Consider the following 26,679-nt stretch of genomic DNA (forward strand, 5'->3'; position numbering starts at 1 on the left):
TGATGGATAAGTAGCACTGTCCTTGCTAAAGAAAAGCATCCTCACAACATGATGCTGTCACCATCATGTTTGATGGTGGGGAAGGTGTTTTCAAGGTAATGTGCTGTGTTCTTTTTTCTCCATACATAACGTTTTGCATTTAGCTCAAAAACTTCAACTTTGCTCTCATCTGACCAGTGCATCTTCTTTTACATGCTAACTGTATCCACTACATGACTTTTTTAAACTGCAAACGGAACTTATGGCTTGCTTTCAAAACTAGTATTCTTCTTGCCTCTCTTACATGAAGGTGAAATTCATGGAGTATTCAACAAATAGTTGTCCTGCTTACTCCCACCTGAGCTGTGGATCTCCGCATTTCCCCCAGAGTAACGATGGGCTTCTTGGCTCCATCTGCAATTAATGCTCTCCTTACTTGGGATGTCTGTTTTGGTGGCAGCCATGTCTTGGCAGGTTTGCAGCTGTGCAATACTCCTTTAATTTTTGGATGATGGATTGAACAGTGCTCCTTGATATGGTCAAAGCTTCGGCTCTTTTTATTTTCTATGTAATAACCTAACCCTGCTTTACTCCTCTCCACAACTTCATCTCTGACTTTTCATTATGCTATTTGATCCCTAATGTTCCCACACAAACCTCAGAGGCCTTCACAGAACAGCTGTAGTTATACAGGGTATAAATACTTTTTCAATTCACTATATATATATATATATACACTCTGCTCAAAAAAATAAAGGGAACACTTAAACAACAGAATATAACGCCAAGTAAATCAAACCTCTGTGAAATCAAACTGTCCACTTAGGAAGCAACACTGATTGACAATCAATTTCACATGCTGTTGTGCAAAGGGAATAGACAATAGATGGAAATTATTGGCAATTATCAAAACACCCTCTATAACGGAGTGGTTCTGCAGGTGGGGACCACAGACCACATCTCAGTACTAATGCTTTCTGGCTGATGTTTTGGTCACTTTTGAATGTTGATTTTGCTTTCACTCTCGTGGTAGCATGAGACGGACTCTACAACCCACACAAGTGGCTCAGGTAGTACAGCTCATCCAGGATGGCACAACAATGTGAGCTGTGGCAAGAAGGTTTGCTGTGTCTGTCATTGTAGTGTCCAGAGGCTGGAGAAGCTACAAGGATACAGGCAGGAGACGTGGAGGTGCTGCAACAACCCAGCAGCAGGACCACTACCTATGCCTTTGTACAAGGAAGAAAAGGAGGAGCACTGCCAGAGCCATCCAAAAAGACCTACAGCAGGCCACAAATGTGCATGTGTTTGCACAAACGGTTAGAAACCGACTCCATGAGGATGGTCTGAGTGCCCGACATCCACAGATAGGGGTTGTGCTCACAGCCCAAGACCTTGCAGGACGCTTGGTATTTGCCACAGAACACCAAGATTGACAAATTCGCCACTGGCACCCTGTGCTCTTCACAGATGAAAGCAGGTTCACACTGAGCACATGTGACAGACATGACAGAGTCTGGAGATGCTGTGGAGAGCAATCTGCTGCCTGCAACATCCTTCAGCATGACCGGTTTGGCAGTGGGTCAGTAATGGTGTAGGGTGGCATTTCTTTGGATGGCCGCATGGTGTTACCCCCATATGTGGACGTCGGGCACTCAGACCATCCTCATGGAGTCGGTTTCTAACCTTTTGTGCAGACACATGCACAATTGTGGCCTGCTGGAGGTCATTTTGCAGGGCTCTGGCAGTGCTCCTCCTGTTCCTCCTTGCACAAAGGTGGAGGTAGTGGTCCTGCTGCTGGGTTGTTGCCCTTCTATGGCCCTCTCCATGTCTCCTGGTGTACTGGCCTGTCTCCTGGAAGCGCCTCCAGCCTCTGGACACTACGCTGACAGACACAGCAAACCTTCTTGCCACAGCTCGCATTGATGTGCCATCCTGGATGAGCTGCACTACCTGAGCCACTTGTGTGGGTTGTAGAGTCCGTCTCATGCTACCACGAGTGTGAAAGCACATCCAACATTGAAAAGTAACCAAAACATCAGCGAGAAAGCATTGGTACTGAGATGTGGTCTGTGGTCCCCACATGCAGAACCACTCCTTTATTGAGGGTGTCTTGATAATTGCCAATAATTTCCATCTGTTGTCTATTCCATTTGCACAACAGAATGTGAAATTGATTGCCAAACAGTGTTGCTTCCTAAGTGGATAGTTTGATTTCACAGAAGTTTGATTTACTTTGAGTTATATTCTGTTTAAGTGTTCCCTATATTTTTTTGAGCAGTGTATATGTGTGTGTTTTTAAACTAAAACATTAACATTTTACAACTTTTCAATGGTTTTTTTTTCCTTTAAGCATTTTTTGTACCAGTAAGCTGATCATTTCAAGAGGATTGGTCTGACATTAAGGCTGAGGTCAGACTTGCAAGACATTCGGAAGAGTCTCGCACGTCATTACCCGGCACTGCCACCGGCACTTGGGAGTGGAGCGTGCGGCTGCATATATTTCTATGCAGCCGCACACTCCACTTCCGAGTGCCGTTGGCAGTGCCGGGTATTAAGATGCACGACTCGTCCCAGTTTCCTGCATGTGTGATCCCGGCCTAAGTCTGATATTTCTTTATCTGCTTCCCAGTCTACCCTCTTTCTCTGTGAGCACACCCCTTATGGTATGTAAACCACTGGAAGAGTACCACTGGAATTGTCAGAGGAGTAGAGCATGTGGCTATCTCTGGAAATCCCATAAACAATTGGTGGAGCAAAGGTCAGTGCTCCATTCTAAAGGAGCATGTCAAAGCTTTACTCTTAGTATCAATTGAAGTTCCAGCAGTCGGACCACCACAGATCAGTAAGTTATCAGCTATCTCGTGGATAAGTGATAACTTACCTACCGTAGATAGGATAACCCCTATATCAGCACTTAGGAAGCAGATAGAAGAGGGTAAAGGTCCTGTTACATTTAGCGATGCACCAGCGATTCCGACAACGATACGACCTGGTCAGGATCGCTGGTGCATCGCTAAATGGTCGCTAGTGAGCTGCCAAACAGGCAGATCTCACCAGTGATGCAGCAGTGGTCGGTGGTCGTTACTTACCTGTCAGACGGCAGCTCTTGTGACGACTTCCTCCCGCGTCCATGATGTCACTCGTCGGCGCCAGCAGGAAGCCGACGACGAGAAATGGACCAGGACGATCTCGCGCGATCAACGGTAGCCAGCGGCGGTGTCGGTCGGAGGTAAGTGTCACATGTAGCGATATCGCTACCGATATGGCTGTTGCGTCACAAAATCGGTGACACGCTAGCGATATCGCTATGTGTAAAAGGCCCTTAAGGTACCGTATTTTGAGAGGAATTAACTAATGCTGGGACTTTAAACAAGGAGGCCTTATGTTCACTTCACATTAATGATTTGAGAACATCCAACAATTTATGTGTTTTGCAGTCAAATCTTCAAAATATATTAACATTTGAAAGACAAAAGACTTCATTAATAAAAAAACACTTTTTTGTGGGATTAACCAGTATAAAAAGTAATTGTGTTTTATGGCTTCATTTTGTACTAATTTTTACTTCTTTTTAGTCAAAGATTTTGTTTAACTTATTCGTTGAAATTCTTAATTGTCTATTACTTCTGTTAGTTAAAAAAAAAAGAAATAAAAGAATTATACAATAGAAGTAAAAGACAATTAATGGTATTCTAACAAATGTACTGTAGAAGCAGAAGAATTGCTGTGAACAATTTTATTCTACTATAATTTAGTGGAAAATATTTGACTTTTGTGAAATATTATTCTTTTGCCCTTGAGAACAGATTTTACTGAGGGTTAGTTTACTTTTCTTCATGTTGTAGACAAAATGTGGCTTTTGGATCAAGGTCTGAAAAATCAAATTAAACCCAAAGAAAGCTATATGATATGTTGCGGCCATGGCTGGACCGAGCAGACTGTTATGTCCAGCCGTTGCGCATGTGGATTTGTGGACAAACTGTGCCACTGGCCGGGCCTGTCCAGTAAGGGGCATAGCTAAGCGGCTACTTAGTCTTCACGGGAGCTCCTAATGGTGAAGACAGACTCAGCTGCATGTAGCTGTCAGGTATCACTCCTGGTTAGTGCCCGTTACTGCAGCTGCTGACCTAAGGGTCAGGTATGCGGACACTGATTTAGGGCTTAGTTCAGACACACTGGTCTAGGGTACTGGAACAGAGACTGTCCGCACACAGACCGGAGGAAAATGTTTATGCACTGACTGCTCTGGGACCAGGGGACGAGGTTCAGGCACTGGTTGCACTAGGACCAGGGGTCGAGGTTCAGGCACTGGCTGCCCCGGGAGCAGGGGACGAGGTTCAGGCACTGACCACTCTGGGACCAGGGGATCGGGTTCAGGCACTGGTTGCTCCAGGACCAGGTGATGAGGTTCAGACCCTTGCCACTCCAGGATCAGGGGACTACAGATATGGGAATGGCCATACCGATACCAGGGAACTATGGATACCAGACTGGCCACACCGGGACCAGGGGACTACGGATATGGGACTGGCCACACCGATGCCAGGGGTTTACGGATACCAGACAGGTCACACCGGGACCAGGGATACAGGTTGAGGACACTGACCGCATCTGGACGAGAATACCTCACAACTCACTAGTAGTACATCTTACTAACCTATAACTTTACAATTTGCTTGGCGACTCCCTAAGGGAGAGAGAGTCTCTTATACAAGATGCCTCCCAGCCATTGGCTAGGAGCCATCTTGCAGGTGTACACATTATGCTAAATGCTTTTCAGCAACAGGCTGAAATCATTTAGCATAATACTCATAGTACCCTTTAAGAGCGGAGGAGTGCACTTGGCGCAACGCCAGAGGTGCAGCGTGCACAAAACCCGGAAGCAAGGGACCATTGGGGACCATGTTGAGGACCAGGGCAGTGAGTAAGCCGGCATCCCTGCATGGAGAGGAAAGGGGACACCATGCAGGGGTGCAAGCTTACTCACTTCTTGTTACTGCTTGTCTCTGGCCTTGATGGGTTACTGCAGCTTCCCTATTGCTTGATGTTTTTTGGTTGCTAACAGTAGTTAGCATATGACCTTGATGTATATTGTTCTATAGTAAAGTGCAGCTTGCTTTTGCCTTCATGGCTGTCTTGCCACCCTAACTTAAAGGCCGGACATATGAAGAATGCGGAGATTGTAGTGAGGCCGTACTGGGCCACAGGCCATTAAAGGGAGGACAACATGACGGGGTTAAGAGGGACTATAGGGTAGGGTACATGTTAAGAGTGTCAGTTTAGAAAGGGTTAAGGGATTTGAATAGTGGTGTTGGCATAGGGCTGTGGGAAGATAGGAGGGGTTAAGGGGGTTAGGGGGAGCATGATAAAAGGGTGTAGCCATTTTAGTGGGGCAACCATTTTAGTTGCCCCTATCACAGTGAAAACAAGCACCAACGTGCCCGCCCTTATCATTTGCGTCAACGTTGAGTTAATTGACAGAAATTTAAGTATTTACATTTGTGTGTACTTTGTCAGGGCAGGGTGGCGTGGGGGGTAGGTCCTTGAGGTTGGTGGTGCTAGTAAATGGAGGCTTGGAGGGGGGATCTCTAAGGTCCTGGACTCTCCCTTGGGTAGATTAAGTGGAAATATGGTATCTGTGTGTATTTCTGGCGGATATTGGCCGGTCGAGTCTCTTAGTGTCTCTGAGATGGTGCTTAGCGGCTAGAGGCAGGACTCGATCTGGGGCCAAGTTTTGTGGGACATTGAACTGAGGTGATTACAGTTTGGGGCTTCGAGGACCGCCCCCCCTTTGTGGGTAATGTTTAAAAATTGTTATGTTAAATGTTTAATAAATGGCTGCTGTGGCCAATTTATCCAAATAAGGTGTGGTGAGTCATTATTTGGCGGTGTATGGTATTAAGGTGGGTGGGTAAAAGTGGAGGGTATTTTTAAGGAAGGGGGGTGAAAGCCACAGGAATCTCGAATACCCAATTGTCATGTCACATGCAGTACCCAAACAGTATTTGTCAGAAATTCCTGCAACTCCTTTAATGTTGCGTTAGGCATCTTGTTGGCCTCCCAGAATAATTTTCTTCTTGTCTTTTAGTCAATGTTTTAGGGACGTCCAGTTTTAGATAATGTCACTGTTGTACCAAATTAAACCTGCTTCTTGATGACCATCTTTACAGCATTTAATGAAATATATAGTGCCTTTGCCTTTTAATTTTTTTTTACCCTTCTACTGACTGATAACTTCAACAATAAGATCCATTTACTGTATTTTATGCTGCTTACAGACCATGACTTTTGATTTAGTTTTGTTAGTTTTATTTTTCCATCCCCCTCAAAATGAATTATGTTTGGTTCTTTATGGATTTGTAAAGATTATGCGGACATTACAGGTGGCAAAAGATCTGAAATTATTCTTTTCAGTATTTTATATGAAAAAAACTGACATTTTATAGACTTTTTATATCCACTGTATATAATATTGAATGGTGCTTGTATTGTGCAATCTGGTGACAGATCAGCTTTAAAATGAAATCTATCAATAGGATCAACCCTCCTAAGCTGTCTATATGGGCATGTAGGTCATAGAAAGTTGAAAAAAAATGATACCATGATATCTGCGATCTGATGTTTTGTTGCAGATAAATCCACATTTTTCCTGTATGTAAATAAGCTGTTTAGGGCTATGCACTGGACACTGACCTGCAGGAGAATCTGCCTCCAGAACTTATTTTAAATAAAAGGGGCATTTTACCCGTGTGATGTATGATGGCTGCTCTCTGCTCTCCTGATCTCACTGCAGAGCTCTGTGTGATTATACCTGACACATCTGCAGGTTCCCTCTCAGGTTCACCTTCAATCTTACAGGCAGACAGTGCTGCAATACAGCAGAGCTGTGAGAGCTGCAGCAAATGTGTTTGTAAAGCGACAAAGTTCAGTTCTACAACATTCAGTCTTAGTTCCATGTCTAGTAATGCCCTCTTTTAGTAAAAATAAGCTCTGGAGGCAAAGTTTTATGCAGATCAGTGTCCGGCCCATAGTTCTTAAAAGCACATTTACAGTATATATGAGAAAATATGGATATATCTGGAATAATACATCAAATCGCAGATCTCAAGCTATCAGTTTATTCAGCTTCCTATGGCTTGCACGCCCATATAGACGGCTTAGGGGGGCTGGCCCTATTGACAAATTACCTTTAATGTGTGGCTTGTTTCTGGTTATGTTCTAAAGGCCCCTACAAGACCTTGAATTAACATATGATTCCTTATTTTAAGCCTATATATCTAGTTTATTAAGACACAGAGATGAAGTAAGTACTTTGTACAGACTATCTATCATTTCATGATGGAAAAATTAGAGATTGTGGGCTGGTTTCATCAAGATGTTTAAATGTGGCAACACTTTTGCACTGCTCAAAGTTGCATCAAAAATGTTCAACTTTTGGTGTGTTTTACACCAGTTCCGCCAAAGCAGGCAGAGCTGAGGTGGGATAGGGTGTGGTGAAGCGTATCCAGCAAATTCATCAAAATTTACACTACTTTAGTTTCGTAATATACACCAGAAATGCACTGCAGTCCCTGACTGGAGAAACAGTTCTCATGGAGGCGCACGCCAGTTGTAAGATGCACCTAAGTGGTCAACTCAGGCCAGGAGAGGGACCAGGTCCGCATGTGCACCGCGATGCAAACTTCGCATAAGAAATATGGCCATCTGTCTGCGCCCTTGGACACACCTTACTACAGATCTTCCTTTTTTAAGCCTGCCTTTCAAAACGCCAGTCTTAGTTAATCTGGTCCTATTTGTCGCAGCTGATTAGTCCAAAGCCGGCCCCTGGGGGTTTCTCCCTACCCTAATCCCTTTGACTACAAGATTACTCCTTATATGCACATAAACTTAACTGTCTAGGTGAGCAAGAAAGGTGGAAGCCACTATGGACCTGCCTCAGACTAGTCAGCCAAGACACTTAGTCCCCAGCTGGATTTTCAAAAGTATGTTTCCTCTGAAATGATGCTGATGATTTTATACATGTTTCTGTCCAGATGTTTTTACTATGCTACATTGCAACCTATGTGAAAATATTATAAACCCCACTGTACAACCAATAGAGCCAATTAAAGCTGGTACTATTATTGTATCTATGAATTAACGCTGATAATGTTTCTATGAATTAATGCTAATACGGGTTCTGTATTTAGAAATTAATGAATTAATGCTGGTATTGTTACTGTACTTATGAATTAAAGTGAATTTGTCAGCAGCTAATTGTTTTGTAATCTGAAGACAGCAAGACATAGTGACTGAGATAGATTTCAGGAATCTGACACTTGTCAAAGTGTGTGCTGTTGCTTACTAACTGTTAACGATTTATCACTGGACTAGTCACTGTCTATGGACTTTGTACATGGAGAGTGGTGTGGGCGGGGTTAGCTTTCTCAGCTCTGCTTCATTCTAAATCTAAAAGCTCTGATTGTGTTAGAATGGCTGCAGCCAGGAATTTAAGTGATACATCATTGGATTCAGCTTCTCTTTGTCATCAGGCTGCTTTCAGATGAGGTAGCAAAAACCTGCCGACAGATTCTCTTTAACACTAGAACTGGTACTGTTCTATGAACTAATGCTAGCACTCTTACTGAAATTATGAATTAAACCTGGTATTGGTACAGTATCTAAGAACAAATGCTAGTACTGGCACTGTATCTATGGATTGATGCCAGTACTGATTACTGTATATATGGATTAATCCTAGTAATGGCACTGCATCTATGAATTAATGCTGTATGTTTTCAGTATGGCTTTCACAATGACATTTATAATTTTGGCTGATGTTACACATGTAAGCACCAAAGCTAGTATTGTGTCTCTGGTGAAAGGTAATAAAATACCTTATATACAGTGGGTGCGGAGAGTATTCAGACCCCTTTAAATTTTTCACTCTTTGTTTCATTGCAGCCATTTTGTAAATTTAAAAAAGTTATTTTTTTTCTCATTAATGTACGCTCTGAACCCCATCTTGACTGAAAAAAACAGAAATGTAGAAATTTTTGCAAATTTATTAAAAAAGAAAAGCTGAAATATCACATGGCCATAAGTATTCAGACCCATTGCTCCGACATTCATATTTAAGTCACATGCTGTCCATTTCCTTGTGATCCTCCTTGAGATGGTTCTACTCCTTCATTGGAGTCCAACTGTGTTTAATTAAACTGATAGGACTTGCTTTGTAAAGTCACTCACCTGTCTATATAACACCGCACAAAAATGAACTTTTTTGAATTTACCAAATGGCTGCAATGAAACAAAGAGTGAAAAATGTAAAGAGGTCTGAATACTTTCCTTACCCACTGTACATCATGCAGATGCCTTCCTGGTCTGACCAGTCCAATTGTTTCAGTTCTGTAAGGCCACAGGCCAAAACGACACATACATTGGTACGGTAGATAAGTGGACGACCTGTTACTTGTATGGCAGGATGGTTCGTCCGACATTGAGAAATTTGCTGTCTGTCTCAATTCTAATAATCTGATATTAAAATTTACTGTCAGTTCCCCCACCTTTGAAAGCACATTTTTGAATATTTATCGAACAGGAAATTCTGTTACTAATAAAGTAACAACATCTCTTTAGTGAAAAAAAACTGTCTGGCAATACAGTCCTATTATCTACATCTTCCCATCCTCACCACACTATACAAGCAATACCCTACGGGGAATTTAACCGTACTAAACGTATTTCCTCAACTAACGATTTATTCTTCCAAGAAAGCAAGCTTATCAGTGAACGTTTACATGAGAGGGTCTACAAAAAACATGATATCAAATACACTCTTAACAATGTGTCCAAACAACCCAGATCTCTTCTAACCAATCAAAGGTCCTCCCTTCCCACAATTAAATGCAATCCATGGTCACTTTCTCAACACCATACAGCCCACAATTTAATGATTGTAAGAAAATTACCTGTCATCACTCAGGACGGCACTGTACACAAGATCATAAATAACGGCTGCAATTATGTGGCTCGGAGGGGACTCATCATGGCCAACTCCTTGCCTCCTAGTCTGGTCAGAAAACCTGCCAATCCTGGATCGTGACTGTCAACAACAGGCTTCCACAAGTGTGCTAGCACCAGGTGCACTGTCTGCCCGCATGCGTTGGACAGAACTAAATCATTTCCCTTGACTTCAGGCACGGTTCACAACTTTACACCCTTCATCAATTGCGATATTAAACAGGTCATTTATTGCATTTGCTGTCTTTCTTGCCATCTTAAATATATCAGATGCACCACCCGCAAATTAAAAGGAAGAATAGCAGTACATTTAACCCCTTCACCCTGAAGCCTGTTTTCACCTTCCTGACCAGGCCAATTTTTACAATTCTGACCACTGTCACTTCATAACTAGAGATGAGCAAATTTGTTCGTTTTTGTCCCCGAATCTGCTTTTGACATATTCGTGCCATATTTAAACACTATTCGTGCTGAATGTATGTTTAATGATCGGTTCTGAACATATTCAGTAATTTCTACTCTCATTTACTCTAATGACGCTTGGCTGTGTTCGACGAATATTGCAAAAACAACCGAATCCGAACAAATTCGTTCATCTCTAGTCATAACTCTAGAATGCTTCAATGGATCTCAGTGATTCTGAGATATTTCTGTCGTGACATATTGTACTTTATGACAGTGGTAACATTTCTTTGATATGACTTGTGTTTAATTGTTAAAAAAACGGAAGTTTAGCTAAAATTTTGAAAATTTCGCAACTGTTAATTTTTATGCCCTTAAATCAGAGAGTCACATCACACAAAAAAGTTAATAAATAACATTTCCCACATGTCTACTTTACATCAGCACAATTTTGGAAACATATTTTTTTGTTAGGAAGTTATAAGGGTTAAAAGTTGACCAGTGATTTCTAATTTTGACAGAAAATACCAAAAAGTGACACCGTTCTAAAAACTGAACCCCACAAGGTACTCAAAACCACATTCAAGACGTTTATTAACCCTTTCAGGTGCTTCAGAGGAATTTTTGGAATGTGGAAGAAAAAACATTTACTTTTCTTTCACAGAAATTTTCCTTTAGGCCTAAATTTTTTATACTGTCGCAAGGGTAACAGGAGAAAATGGACGATACATTTTGTTGTGCAATTTCTCCTGTGCGTGCCAATACCCCATATGTGGGGGAAATCTACTGTTTGGGCACCAAGCACCAGATGGGATATATTACTAATATTACCCTGGATGGAGGAAAGGAAGATTTTCTACAAGACCAATATTTCTAATGATACCCATGGCCTGCTGGGGTAAGTGACTGAGTCAGCGACTTTGTGCTTTGTAACAGCTCTTAACAGTATGGGTGTCTTGAGAACACCGATTCTGTTAACAACGTAGCAGACAAGGTGGCTCACGACCAGACAGGCCCTTCTGGCATTTGCCAGAATTGGCAGATGGCCAGTCCGGCCCTGGTGAAGCCATTTAGCTTTTCCAGAGCCTTTGTGCTATCAGTAACATGGAAGCCCCCATATTTCCGTTAGCAGATGACAGACCTGAGTGAGGGCTTGCTTTTTTGTGGATTTAGTTGAAACTTTTATTGGGAACATTTTACATAACGTTAGGGATCACATTTATCTGGTGCGCTACGCTGAGCACTTACTTTGACGTGACAGATGAAACCCCCGAGGGATCCATTCACTATAATGAGGCAGCCGATTTACTATGGACTCCGTCTGCCCTCTGTTCAAGGGTGACCTTGTAAGGAAGTGGCGGGGAACCCTCACTTGCCTCCTCCTTCTCTGGACACTGTTCATATATTACATGCAGACCTCTTCGTTCATTAATGTTTCACTATTGTGTGTGTAATGTAATGTAAATGTATTTGTCATGTACTGTGCATAGGAATAGGGATAGATTAGGAAATAGTATAGGACCATAGGGGAATTAGAGTAGAGGGGGCATCATAGAGAATTGAATAGAATAGATAAGCGTGTTGGTTAGCATAGGGGTTTAGCAGCTGGGAGGAGTTACAGGGCAGGGCAGTGCAAAGCATAGGGATATAGTCAGGACACTTCCTGATTAGACAGCAGAACCAGGACAGGCTTGCCCAGGGCAAGGTGTGAGCAGTGAATGAAGCAGATGGCTGGCTGTGGGGATAAAGCTGTTACAGCAGTAAGGGGCCCCAGGCGGAGAATAGTGCAGTCGGGCACCAGCTTAAAAGGACCATCCCCAAGAAGAGGTCTTCCCTATTGGAACTGGGCAAGGGGTTGACAGGGAGCTGGTGACACTGGAGGCACAGATGGGACACGAACTGTCCAAAGATATGGCACAATGATTGCCGGGAGAAGGAAGACGGAGCTGCTCTAGAGAGAATAGAGGCTGCCTGGACGGCAGGTAAAAATAAGAAGATGTCTATATGTTTAACCTGTGGCCGACAAGACTTTTATGCAATCCTAAAAAGACGGACACTGCCAGATCACAGGTCAGACGGCGTCCACAGTGCCTCCATCTGCCTCATTATAGGGAATCTTCCACCGGGGGTTCTGTCTGAATCACGTATTTCAGAGATTTACACAGAAACCCCAGTGTAAGAGCTCAGCGCAGAGTGCAGGATAAATGTGCGTCAAGCCTTACTTCGATCTTTGGGAGGCAGAATGAAAAAAAATTAACAGCATGTAAAGAATTGGTTTTGTTTATTTTTTTATGCCGTTCCTCATGCGGTATAAGTGATTAGGCTACTTTATTCTTTGGGTCAGTGTAATTGCAGTGATACCAGATTTATATCGGGTTTTTATGTTTGACAGCTGTCACACTAAAAGATGCTTTTTATTGAGAAAACTAGTTTTTGCATCACAATGTTTTGAGAGCTATAACTTTTTCATATTTCGGCCGAGAGAGTCATGTGAGGACTTTTTTTTGCGGGATGTGCTGACATTTTTATTGGTATCATTTTCGGGCACATTACATTTTTTGATTGCTTTCTATTCCGATAAAAATTAAGAAATCAGGAATTGCGTTATTTTTTTTAAAGACAGCTTTATTCTTCAGGTCGGTACGATTGCAGCGATACCACATTTATATAGTTTTTTTAATGTTTTGGCGCTTTTACACAATAAAAATTATTTTATAGAAAAAATAATTATTTTTGCATCACTTTATTCTGAGAGCTATAACTTTTATTTTTCTGCTGGTAGAGCTGTACTGTGGCTTGTTTTTTGCAGGACAAGATGATGTTTTCAATTACGGTGCAATTTTTATTTACATCCGTCTTTTTTATCGCGTTTTATTGCACTTTTTGTTCAGCGGTATGAAGATAAAGCATTTTTTTTGCCTCATTTATTATTTATTTTTATTATGGTGTTCACTGAAGGGGTTAACTAGTGGGATAGTTTTATAGAACGGGTTGTTACGGATGCAGTGATAACAAATATGTGTACTTTTTTTTTATTTACATAAATAAATGCATTTATTAGAAAAATATTTATTTTTTTCTTTATTTAGGAATTTAAAAAAATATATTTTTACACATTCTAATTTTTTTTTTTAATCCCTGATCTGACACTCTGCACTGCACTACAGAGTTTCAGATCAGGATCTGACAAGCAGGGAAGGAGGCATGCCGGCGTCTCCTCTCAGCAGGAGCTCACACGCCACCTCCCTTCAGGACTCGGAAGGACCCCGCGGCCATCTTGGCACCGGGGATCTCTATGGAGACCATCAGGCCAATGTGATCGCATCCTGCTGTCCTGACGGAAGCGCGCAGGCAGCCCCCTCCCTGTGTGATGCTTTTCTATGCCGCTGTCATTGCTGACAGCGGTATCAGAGGGGTTAAGTGCCCGCCACCTGTGCTAGCACCGATCGTGGGCATTGCTGTCACATTGTCGCATTGCTGACAACTGCACCTGATCGCGGCACCGTACTAGTACTGCTGTTTACGGGAACGCAATTCCAGCAGAGCAGTACTAGTATGGCACATGTTGAGAATGGGTTAACCAATATTCACAATAAAAAGGGTCGTATTCAGGAGCATCTAAACACTTTGTTAACGTTCACAAATGAGACACCACCCATCTTGCGTTTTTTGGATTTGAGAAGTGAAAAAACCCTGTTCATGAAGGCAAAAGACAAACTCCTCACTATCAGGGAAGCTTTCTGGATTTTAAAATTGGACACCAAGTTCCTGAAAGGGATGAATTTCAGAAATGATTTGTCTTACATATATTAATCTTATTGTTTGTTATTAACTTGCCTCGTCTTGTTGACGCAATGCACTACTTGTGCATCATTAATGCAATTAGCTGATGATCTCTCATTGGTTCATTCTCTTTACATATGTTTTCAGGTCTCACCATTTTTATACCCTACGACTATCGGGTCAGAAATGCATCAAGTTCTTGTTTTTTTAACCATGGCTGATTTTAGCATACTGGCATGGTGTGCTGGAACAATCCTCTTTCCTTCTTTTCATATCATTTAGTGACCTCTTGGACCCATACCCTTTTTCTGTATGAAGAGACCACCTCATTAGATCCCCTTCACAGTTTCAGCCCAGCCCCAATTGCTTCAATGTAGCCGCCCTAGTGGTGAAACACCTTAAGTGGCCACTTCACTCTCTGGAATGGTTGGGGTCCCAGAGGTTTGACCCTACATTAAAGGCAACTTGCCACAAGTTTTTTTGTGTATGAACAAATACCACCACTTTCATCAACCCTTGTCCTGAATTCTACAAAGTTATATATTATCCCCTGACTCCCTCTGTATATACCACCAAAAATCGCATTGTAAGCAAATCCGGATGGTCCGGTGTGATGTTCATCATTGCTGGGTTGTCTGTCTCTCCACTCTGCTGGTAATCGCCGTCCTCCGACTTTGATTGATGTGGATGACGTATCCTACGTCATCCACATAGCGGAATGAAATCTTGCAGTAGGGCGAGAGCAAAGTGCGCCTGTGAGAGCCGGCTATTTGGATGAATCAGGTTGCATCAGCCCCATCAATCAAAGCCAGAGGACAGCGATTAACAGCGGAGAGGAGGGACAGACACAGCAGGAATGACGCCCAACTCACCGGATGGTCCAGAGCGGGAGCAATTTAAAAGGTTTTTTTCTGGGTATACAGGAGGAGTCAGAGGATAATATATAACTTTATAGAATGCAGCACAGGCTCTGATGAAAATGGTGGTATTTGCTCATACTCGAAAAAAACTTGTGACAGGTTCACTTTAAGTGGAGAAATATTCTAACAATGTGACATCTCTTGCTGAAATGGGAATACCCATTCACGTCCTTTCTTATCAACAAAAGGGTGATATACTGTAAAGTCCCATTGAACCTGGTGTGTCGTCTCACGTATTCATCTGGCACATTGTCGCAGCTGTCCGCAGCATCACACTTTATAATGTGGCTTGGGGTGGGTGGACCGTAGAGAATGCGAACAGAACCAGTTGCACAGTTGCACCCCCCTTATGTACAATTACCTTTTTTCTATATTTTTCCCTATGGTTTTACAGTAAGTAGATCTTTGCTATTTCTTATATTACAATATAATACACACCAAAAACTATTTTCAGGGCAGAAAATCCCACATTTCCTAATCCCTGTGTAACCTTAGTTATTAGCTTCTAAAATGTAACCCATCGATAATAAATGGAACGTGTGAATGCCAAATGAAGCAAGCAAACATGAAAAGCGCAATTGGCACTCATTTGCTTTTGGCTGTTTGTAACTGATCCCCTAGAAGTTTACATGGTGTCTTTATCCATCGTAAACACGCACACTGATGATTTATGAATGTGCGAGGAACAATGATCCGGAAAATGAAGAAGCTAAAATGTAAAATTGACTTTATTATTGGGTGACTGTACTGTTGCAGTGTACTAGAATGAGACATAACGGACTATAATGAATGACTTTCCATACATTATAATTATATAATAGGTCAGTACAGTTTTTATATTAAGTCGTTTTAGGACAGTGCACCCATTAATGTGTTATTTTTACCCCAGGTCCTTGATTGAGATTAGTATTTAAGGCAGTTATAAAATAGCGATATGAGGTCAATAGTAAATGTTCCTAGATATTATCAGATGTGTTACTGTAGTTCTGTGCATAAAAGACAAAATGCACATTAGTTTGGTTGGTAATGAAAAGACATCCCGGCTGGTTGAGAAATACTGGACTACATTTATAGCAAGCTGCTGAGAGAGGTAGTGCTGGGGGACGTAGCTGGCCGATATACAAGAGCTGATTGAGTCCGACATAAAGGGGCTTTTGTCTGTGAGCAGTCACCACTGACCCCAGCTCAGCCTACTAGACCATAAGCAACAGAGCAAGAGAAAGCTACCCGGAATATATCCTCCAAGGCAGATCAAACGTTCTCACACTTTATACGGAACAACACAATCACTTAGTGAAAAAAAAATCATTTTAAATACTGGAGAATTTTTAGACCAAGAAGGAAAGTGCGGCTTTTTTTTTACTTGTGGCTAATTATTCCTCTAAAGCCAATTATTGTGACAAGTTACACTTCTTTCTCCACTAAAGCTATAATGATCCATTTTAATAATTTATGTATTTATGTTGCCGCCAATTAAGCCTGCCATCTGTAGTCAGGTTAAATAGTCAGGCTGAATTATTATTAATTTATTTATTTCTTCGTCTCGAAGAATCTTGAAATAAATAAGAAGCCTAATGGAAAATCTTGTCAGAGTGAATAACAGCACGGTTCATATATCCAGTTGTGTGCAGCTATGCACATGCATCAGAAGATTAATTCTATATTAAAATAGCGTCATACATTTCTGCATGTCAAGTGCCTATTTATTTCTTGCAGAGCGCTGTTAAAGTCATGTGGGATCATATTCTCATTTATTATGGCAGTGGCACGGCTGTAATTTTCTGCATGTTCTCCAAGTCAGTTCAGTATGCGTCTTATGGATATTGGGCTCCTATTAAATAAGCAACTTGTAAGCATATGTCTTCTCCATATGGCACTGGGGGCATGCACCCGAGTCTTAGAGAATTGGGTAGATTCTCACTGACTTTGTTCTTTGACCTGAGATGTAAAGATACCATAACTTATATAACTTACATGTTTGTCATTTACTTTCCAGAAATAGAATGCGCCAATTGCCCCGAAGAGAAGGAGAAGGGCCCCGGAGATAAGCACCACTGCCCCAATTCGGAGTAGACGGCCACTGTTGGATGGCTTCACTGTAATTGCTGTATAAGCCTACAAGCAGAAGAAATATGGCCATAAGTAACCATTTCATACGTTAAAATCACAAAATGACTTACAAACACCACTTATAGTATGTGTCTACATGTATATGACTATGTTATGATCTGAAATAATCTCCAGGAATGATATCAACGGAGAATCCCCAATGTGTTTCTTGAGTCACTACTCATTTTATGTGCAAAACAAGTTTAATGTATGTCTAATGAAAATTCACAATTTACGAGCTCTCTGATGCTTGATGTCTCAGTAAGGCATTGTTCACAAGTCTATTTGGGATCTAGCAAAAAAAAAAGCCAAGGTTTAGTTTTAAATGTATCCATTTGATGGACTTGATTAAAAATGGACGCTTTGGTTTCGGTTTTGTGTCTGTGGACATCTGTTTTGAACTTCTCCATTTTTCTGGAGGTGTCTCTGAACACATTGGGTGCTATGGGCATGCGCAACGCTCAAAAAAAAGGATCCATCACACAGAAAATATAGCAGAAAACCAAATACCATAAACTTTAATGTTAAGAATAAAAAAGGAAGTTTCTGTTGTGTGTGCATTTTTGGACAAAAAATAAAAGTTGTGCAGATTATGTTTTTTGGTCCTTCCAAAAACACAGACGGAACAGATGCAAACTGATGACATTTTAGAAAATTAAAAACCCATTAAAATGAATGGGTCCAGTAATTGAAAGTTTTATTTCCAGTCTCATGTTTCTCAAATGGATCATGATAACAGAAATAAATACAAAGACTAAACGCTGAATGCAAGATGAGGCATACACAGTGTGCATGATTCTTAGTCTCTGGGCTCTAAACCAGAATGGTCTCATTCATTGAATTTTGAGATTTTTACGATCAGAACTTAATAGTTTGAGAATCAACATGAGTAAGGCTTCATCTCGAGGAACACGAACATTCTTGGGAAAACCATCACTGTGAATTGTAGGGTGTGACTAGGTCTGTGTGTGTCTCCATGCACTTGTCTGCATTTTAGATGGGTACAAGAGCTGTCTGCCATTTAATATTGACTGTCTCAGTGGCTAAATGGACAAGACTAAAGCTTGCCCTGAGTTTTGCACAAATGTACACATTGACTAACATTACACAGTGTACTACTATTTGTATGTGGTCCATTGTGCACACTGACCACAAATATGCTCATCTGATTGTAGCCTTAAAGCTTGATGGGCCTCCCATAACATTTTTGACATGCCAATATGACATGTAAATCTATAGTACCCTTAATTAGGGATAACTTCATGGAACATGGGTTGGATTCACAAATGCATATTTTCGTCAGATTTTGATCAAGTTTTTTGAGAGATGGATCCAGCTGGAAGGAGAAGTATAAGTCCTTCCTTTATGTTTTTCGTCCCTTGGGATTCCATTCTTGGTGTAGACTGAAGGTGTAATTTCAGCCCTATTGGACAGATCTCCAGATTCTGCTCACCCCCTGGTTGTATCTTGTCCTAGTGAACTCTAGTTACTTCCATATAGAGTTAGTGTGTGATTGCGGTATGAGGCACCCCAGTGTGGTTCCCATAGAAGAGGTTTTTACAAAAACAAACATTTTATCACTACTCTGATAGGAGTAGTGGTGCCGCTCCCTCATTTTCTATGAACATTCCCATGTTGTTCTGATGCACGCTTTTATTATATACTACGGCTGTATATGTCATGTTCCTGGATTTCCAATTACCGGTATATGGACATAATAATCCTGTGACGCTGCACTGATTACTGAAAGTTTGATACAGCTCCCAACTATTAATATCAATTCTGGTCACATATCTAGTAATAATCATCACAATAGAAATAAATCTCCACGACTACAAGTTTATATTAATAGGAGAACGATACCCACACTAATCTTTGCAGTTGCAGGATGGCTAGGAACAGATCTAATTAATCTTTTCATGGAGGTAAACAGAAATCAAACCCCAATCCTGAAGAAAACACCCATCAAAATCCAACTTTCTCCATGCAAACATTTTCACAACGTCTCTGTGCCAGGCATATGGGGAAATGTGAATTTATAGCAGAAATTAATTGCTCTAACCTTTCCAAGTTTACTTCTTACTCCATCATAATCCAAATCCCAAAGACCAGCGCCAGTATTTCATTCTTGTCACAGTCATTTCTGTGCAGATGTTCACATATTTTACATACATATGAGACTTCTGTGCGTTCAGAATCCTAACATTACAGGTTGGTGGAGGAGGGACAGTCAAAATGTTCATATGTTTCAGTAAAATAATGACAATGCATGCTGAGAACTGTAGTTACACAGTAACTGGAAAGATATAGGATATTTGAAGCTATGGGGAACCTGACAGAGGTTACAGTAGAGGCCATGGGAGTGAAGAAATCTCTGTTTCAAAATATGATGATATCATTTAAATAAACTTTAGTACATTTTCTAACTTGGATGTAAATATGATTTTCAGTGTGGACTGGATATATGAGTTCAGTAAGCCTAATTTTTAGTTGTAAGAACACACAGGCAATGCTATGAAGAAGCTTGGAGAGGTGCTCAATATAGAGCTACTCACTGGAGGAGGGCACTGCTCCACATCCTCAGGTCCAGCTAGGGCTATAGGAACTTTCTCCGAAGTCTCTGCCATTGTGTACTGCTGATCCCAATCTGAGCCCCAACCCAGCTGTACAACTTGTGCAGGACAGGAGAAAAATCACGTGACCACTGCATGTCAGTCAAAAGTGTAAGGAACACCTGCCCATCTAGCCAAAAGCATCTCCTCCCCCCTAGTGCAGCATCCTGTGCATTCCTTCCTCAGTACCACCCTCTCTTTGTGGTCTTCCCTCACCTCCAGAATGCAGCGCAGACACATACATGCTCAATTCTTCATTTTAGTCCTCTAGAAAGTTTCCTCCCAAATGTTTCTGAAAGTCAAAATATACAGAGCCAACCTTTCTGTAGTCTCTAGACAGCAGAACCATTCATTCACTGGTTCCTGCTCTTTAACAAACATAGCATACAGTGAAGGACTACTGTTAATAAGGCAGCGCTTGGGCTGGAATAGGTAATATTTTACTACTCACAAAATAGAAGCTTCAAAAGTGTACTCCATGAACAAGCTGAAAGAGACATTGCTAGGATCTTAAAAAATCAGGGGCACAAGCCTCAAAGTACACGTTTCACTGTACTAACACCCCTGCCACTTAAAAGAAAACCTGTATGTATAAAGTTATCGTATTGCTACTATTCCAGGATTAAATATTACCTAAATACAAAAACACACTATACAAAGACCAATATTACCAAATTTACCACTGTGCAAGACCCAAATAATACTGCTACATGATGACCATTACCATGACATAACGAATAAATAATATTACTATAACTCTACAAAACAACACACGGTACAAAGACTAATATTACCAACAATACCACCGTACATCTACACCTATATAATCACTGATCTGCATTAAATTATTATTAAATAAAAAAAAACAAAAAAACACACTATTAAAAATGTTTCCATACAGTGACCATATAGTCGTAGACACTAGTACTATTAGCTACATTAGTTGTAGACATACCGACATGATGACCTCTTCCAGCCACGACTCGTCTGCAGAGTTTATAAGTAAGACACATTTGAATTCCCACGTTTCCAGCACCGTCACCACCTATTCTCAATCAAAACATACTTCCCAAACTGCCTGCACCTATGACATGGAGCAGTAATCCTAATACTTAAAAAAAGTATCATTTCCACCTCCCTCCCAAAAATTAATGGCCCATAAAAACTAATAATGACCCTACTGTGCTACCTAGAAAGTAATAATGTCCTACATGCTTCTTAAAAGGTTTTACGGTTCCAAGAATCCTCTTAAAGTAATGTTTAATTAAAGTAAGAACGCCCCCGAAAAAAAGTTATAATTCACAAAGTGTCCCTTTCAAAAGTAAATGACCCAGATGGCCCATTAAAACTGTTGTAAAATGCATGTAAAAGCCCTCAAAAATGCACCAAATACTCATTGTAGAAACTTAGCCTACGTGTCAGGTGTAGGGATGAGCAAACCCAAACGGGAAAGTTTGGGGTTCCTACCGGACACTAAGTGTCTGTTACCGAACCCCGAACACGGACTTTTTACTGTACGTCCATTTTCCTGTTTGGGTTTGCCAGTCTAAAGCTTGTTGAAAGGCTGCAGCGTAACCAATCAACATACTTTTAGACTGCGGGCACTTCCGGAGCCAAATATTGTATAATGGCCGGATCACGAGTGTCGCCGCCATTATGCTCTCATTAGTGTAGGGATAGGATGCAGCTGGAGAGAGAGACACATTACTGTGTGTACTTTGCAACCCATATCCGTGGTAGTATTGTGTTAGTGCTGTGCTAAAAGTCGCTGTGTACTCTGCACCCCCCGCCTGTGGGAGTATTGCTCTTTTAACCTGCTATGTGTACTGTTATGATTGAGTCACCATAGGAGGCAAAAATAGAAATGCTAGCTAAGTCCAGAAAACCAGAGAAGTTGGCAGCTATCGGATTGCAGACCCCTGAACCTATCAACACAACTAGCAGTAGCCGTGGGGGGCTCCTACGATGCCCTAGGCCCCTCGATCACAGCCGGAGGACTACATAGCCTAAAGACAGAAAGGGAAATCTAAACTGCCCCAGAGCAGACCCCAAAGCAAAAGGCAGCCCCCCACATATAATGACGGTGAAGCAAGAAGAAAGAACAAAACACAGACAGAAAGATAGACTGAGCAAAGATGGGGCCCAAGCTAGCATAGATAGGAAAGGACAGGAAGGCTGCTGTCTGCAATCCGTGAAAAACCCTATGAAAATAAGAGCCAACAAACTGACAGTAAAAAAGGCCCTGAAGACAGAGCAACAGGCAAAAGGAGATTAAGCTCACCCCAGCAGGGAATGGCAGAATCCAGAAAAGCAAGGAAAACAAAACACTAATGCAAAAAGGCAAAGCAGAAATCTTAGCTTTAGATGAGCAGGAATCAGACTGGTTTCCTAGAAGTCCACAGAGAAATCACCCGCAGGCCAGAAGGGCGTCGGCAGCCTTATATCCAGTCATTAACTCCACTCAGCCAGTCATCATCATCAGCCCCAGGTGTTTGACAATCAGGCTCACTACCTTTCTTCACCAGAAGAGGGAGTTCCTCGGGCCTCAGTAGTGAAGGGGAAAATTAACTCACAACAGTACCTACCCCTTGAGGAGGGGTCACCGAACCCTCAACCACGCCACCAGGGCGATCAGGGTGAGCCCGATGAATGGCACGCACTAATCTTTTGGCATGAATATCAGAGGCAGAGACCCAGGAATTATCCTCCTGACCATAACCCTTCCACTTAACCAAATACTAGAGTCTCCGTCTAGCCAGACGGGAATCCAGTACTTTCTCTACCTCATATTCCATGTTACCTTCAACCAATACAGGGTCTGGAGGTGCAACCCCCGGAACAACAGGTTCAACAAACCTCTTCAACAAAGATTTATGGAACACATTATGGATTTTAAATGTGACAGGAAGAGCCAAACGAAAAGAAACCGGATTAATAATCTCCAAAATCTTGTAAGGTCCAATAAATCTAGGCTTAAACTTAGGAGAAGCCACCTTCATAGCAATATTTTTTGATGATAACCACACCATATCACCAACCTTAAACTGGGGACCAATGGTCCTATGTCGGTTGGAAAACCGCTGGGCCTTTTCCTGGGAGAGAGATAACTTATCCACCATTTGGTCCCAGATCTGGCGCATTCTCTCCACCACAGTGTCAACACCTGGGCAGGCAGAGGGCTCCACCTGCCCTGAAGAAAATCGAGGATGAAACCCAAAGTTACAAAAAAAAAGGTGACATCAAAGTGGCAGAACTAGCTCTATTATTTAAAGCAAATTCGGCCAAGGGCAAAAATGAAACCCAATCATCCTGATCAGCAGAAATAAAACATCTCAAATATGACTCCAAGGTCTGGTTTGTTCTCTCTGTCTGCCCATTGGTCTGAGGGTGAAAAGCAGAGGAGAAGGACAACTGAATTCCCAGCTTGGAACAGAAAGTTCTCCAAAATCTAGACACAAACTGGACTCCTCTGTCAGATACAATGTTCTCAGGAATCCCGTGCAAGCGAACCACCTGTTGTAAAAACAGGGGCACCAATTCAGAGGAAGACGGCAACTTAGGGAGTGGTACAAGATGAACCATCTTAGAGAACCTATCACAAATCACCCAAATAACAGTCATCCTTTGAGAGACAGGCATAGCAGAGATGAAATCCATTGAAATATGGGTCCATGGCCTCTTGGGGACAGGCAAAGGCATCAACAACCCACTAGAGCGAGAACACGATTTAGACCGGGAGCACGTCCTACAGGACTGCACAAAATTCCTGACATCACGAGACAAGGAGGGCCACCAAAAAGACCGACTCACCAGATCTCTAGTACCAAAAATACCTGGATGACCAGCCAAAGCAGAGCAATGAACTTCAGACATCACTCTCTTCTTCCACTGGTCAGGAACATACAACTTTCCACTGGGACAACGCTCAGGTTTGTCCTCCTGGAACTCTTCCAGAGCACGTCTCAAATCGGGTGAGATGGCAGAAAGAACTACCCCTTCGCCTAAGATGGTAGCAGGCTTGGTCACCACAGGAGAATCAGCAAAAAAGCTCCTAGAGAGGGCGTCAGCCTTGACATTCTTAGTTCCAGGAAGAAAAGAAACCACAAAATCAAAACGTGTAAAAAACAAGGCCTACCTAGCCTGTCTAGGGTTCAAGCGCTTAGCCGACTCTAGGTAAATCAAATTCTTGTGGTCAGTGAGGACCACGACTTGATGCTTAGCTCCCTCCAACCAATGTCTCCACTCCTCAAATGCCCATTTCATGGCTAACAGTTCCCGATTCCCCACATCATAGTTACGTTCAGATGGAGAGAACTTTCGGGAAAAGAAAGCACAGGGATTCATTTTAGATGTTACAGGATCCTTTTGGGACAAAACAGCTCCTGCACCAATCTCAGAAGCATCCACCTCTACCTGGAACGGGAGTGAGACATCAGATTGCCGCAAAACCGGGGTGGAGGTAAATCTTCGCTTCAGCTCCTGAAAGGAAGAAACAGCCTCCGGAGACCAATTTAACACATCAGCACCCTTCTTAGTCAAATCAGTCAATGGCTTGGCAATACTAGAACATTTTGCTATAAATTTCCGATAAAAATTAGCAAAACCCAAAAACTTCTGGAGGCCCTTCAAAGAAGTGGGCTGAACCCAATCGTAAATGGCCTGTACCTTGGCCGGGTCCATTTCAATAGTTGACGGGGACAAAATAAATCCCAAAAAAGAAATCCTCTGTACTCCAAAAAGGCATTTAGATCCTTTGACATACAGGGAATTCTCCCTCAAGATCCGGAACACAGTCCGAATATGTTCCACATGAGAATCCCAATCCTTGGAGAAGATCAAAATATCATCCAGATAGATAATCAAAAATTTATCGACAAAATCTCGGAAAATATCGTTCATGAAGCACTGGGAGACAGAAGGGGCATTAGTGAGCCCAAAAGGCATCACCAGGTACTCAAAATGTCCCTCCGGAGTATTAAACGCCGTCTTCCATTCATCCCCATGCTTAATGCGAATAAGATTATACGCCCCCCTGAGGTCAAGCTTGGTAAACCAGCAAGCACCTTTAACTCTGGAGAATAGATCAGAAATCAGGGGTAACGGATACTGATATTTAACAGTAATTTTGTTGAGAGCACGATAATCAATACAAGGTCTTAATGATCCATCCTTTTTGGCTACAAAAAAAACCCGGCACCTAAGGGTGACGAGGATGGTCTAATATGACCCTTCTCCAACGCCTCCTTAATATAGGATCGCATAGCCTCGTGCTCGGGTACAGATAAATTGAAGAGCCGACCCTTGGGAAATTTACACCCCGGGCTCAGTTCAATTGCACAGTCAATATCATTCATAAAGGACTGGAAGACAGAAGGGGCATTAGTGAGCCCAAAAGGCATCACCGGGTACTCAAAATGTCCCTGCGGAGTATGAAACACCGTCTTCCATTCATCCCCGTGCTTGATGCGAATAACATTATACACCCCCCTAAGGTCAAGCTTAGTAAACCAGCAGGCACTTTTAACTCTGGAGAATAAATCAGACATCAGGAGTAATGGGTACTGATATTTAATGATAATCAATACAAGGTCTTAATGAACCATCTTTCTTGGCCACAAAAAAAACCCCAGCACATAAGGGTGAAGAGGATGGTCTAATATGACCTTTCTCCAACGACTCCTTAATATAGGATCCCATAGCATCATGTTCGGGTACTGATAAGTTGAAAAGCCTACCCTTGGGAAATTTACACCCAGGCATCAACTCAATTGCACAGTCATAACTCCTATGAGGAGGCAGAGACGCAGACTCATTCTCACTAAATACATCATAAAAGTCCGCCAAATAATCAGGAACATCATGCGACTGAGGAGAGGTGGAAAACACCGGAGCCTCACTAAAGGCACACCGACAACCCCAACTCACCACAGACACAGATTTCCAATCCAAAACTGGATTATGAATTTGTAACCAGGGAAACCCCAGAACAATAGTATCATGCAGATTATGTAATACCAAAAACCTGCAATTTTCTTGATGGTCTGGGGCGACCCGCATTACCACCTGGGTCCAAAACTGAGGTTTATTTTTAGCCAAAGGAGTAGCATCAATCCCCCTCAAAGGGATAGGCGTCTGCAGAGGTGTCATCGGAAATCCACAACGTTTAGCAAAATCCAAGTCCATTAGGTTTAGAGCTGCTCCCAAATCCACAAAAGCCTTGGAGGAAAATGTGGACAGGGAGCAGATCAGAGTAATAGCAAGAAGAAACTTAGGTTGAACACCACCAACAGAAAACGTGTGTGCAAAGCGTTTCTCGCGTTTAGGACAGACAGAAATAATATGCGAGGCATCTCCACAGAAAAAACACAACTTATTACGCCTTCTGAACTCCTGACGCTGCTCTCTGGAAAAAACTCTATCACATTGCATAGGTTCAGACATCTGTTCAACAGGTGGCAACACCTCTCGTGCAGCTCTGCGTTCGCGTAAACGCCGATCAACCTGAATAGCTAAAGACATAGAATCGTCAAGACCAGAGGGAACAGGAAATCCCACCATAGTATCTTTTACGGCTTCTGACAACCCCTTCCGAAAGAGAGCAGCCAAGGCACTATCATTCCAGGTAGTAAGTACCGCCCACTTTCGGAACTTTTGACAGTACAACTCTGCAGAATCATGACCCTGGTTCAATGCCAGCAGGGTCTTTTCAGCCTGATCAATGGCATTAGGTTCGTCATACAACAACCCCAAGGCCTGAAAAAATGCGTTCAGATTAGTCAGAACAGGATCATCTGGTTTCAAAGAAAACGCCCAATCCTGGGGATCGCCACGCAGCAAAGAGATAACAATTTTAACCTGCTGCGCGGAGC

At 42.1% G+C, this 26,679-nt stretch overlaps 1 protein-coding gene across 1 annotated transcript in view; it reads right to left on the minus strand.

Annotated features, from left to right (window-relative positions):
* Nucleotides 1-19,864, minus strand: part of CNMD (chondromodulin) — a 125,066-nt gene extending 105,202 nt beyond the window's left edge. Inside the window, exons 1-2 of the mRNA XM_073580344.1 lie at nucleotides 19,754-19,864; nucleotides 17,064-17,204 (exon numbers count right to left, since the gene is read on the minus strand). Coding sequence (XP_073436445.1) covers nucleotides 17,064-17,204; nucleotides 19,754-19,825 — 213 coding nt within the window. The 5' untranslated portion in view covers nucleotides 19,826-19,864. The remainder of the gene's footprint in view (nucleotides 1-17,063; nucleotides 17,205-19,753) is intronic.
* Between the last annotated feature and the right edge of the window lie 6,815 nt (nucleotides 19,865-26,679).

The sequence above is a fragment of the Dendrobates tinctorius genome, unplaced genomic scaffold (assembly GCF_039654945.1).
Source record: "Dendrobates tinctorius isolate UK_male_01 unplaced genomic scaffold, ASM3965494v1 ptg000064l, whole genome shotgun sequence".
Classification (NCBI taxonomy): domain Eukaryota; kingdom Metazoa; phylum Chordata; class Amphibia; order Anura; family Dendrobatidae; genus Dendrobates; species Dendrobates tinctorius.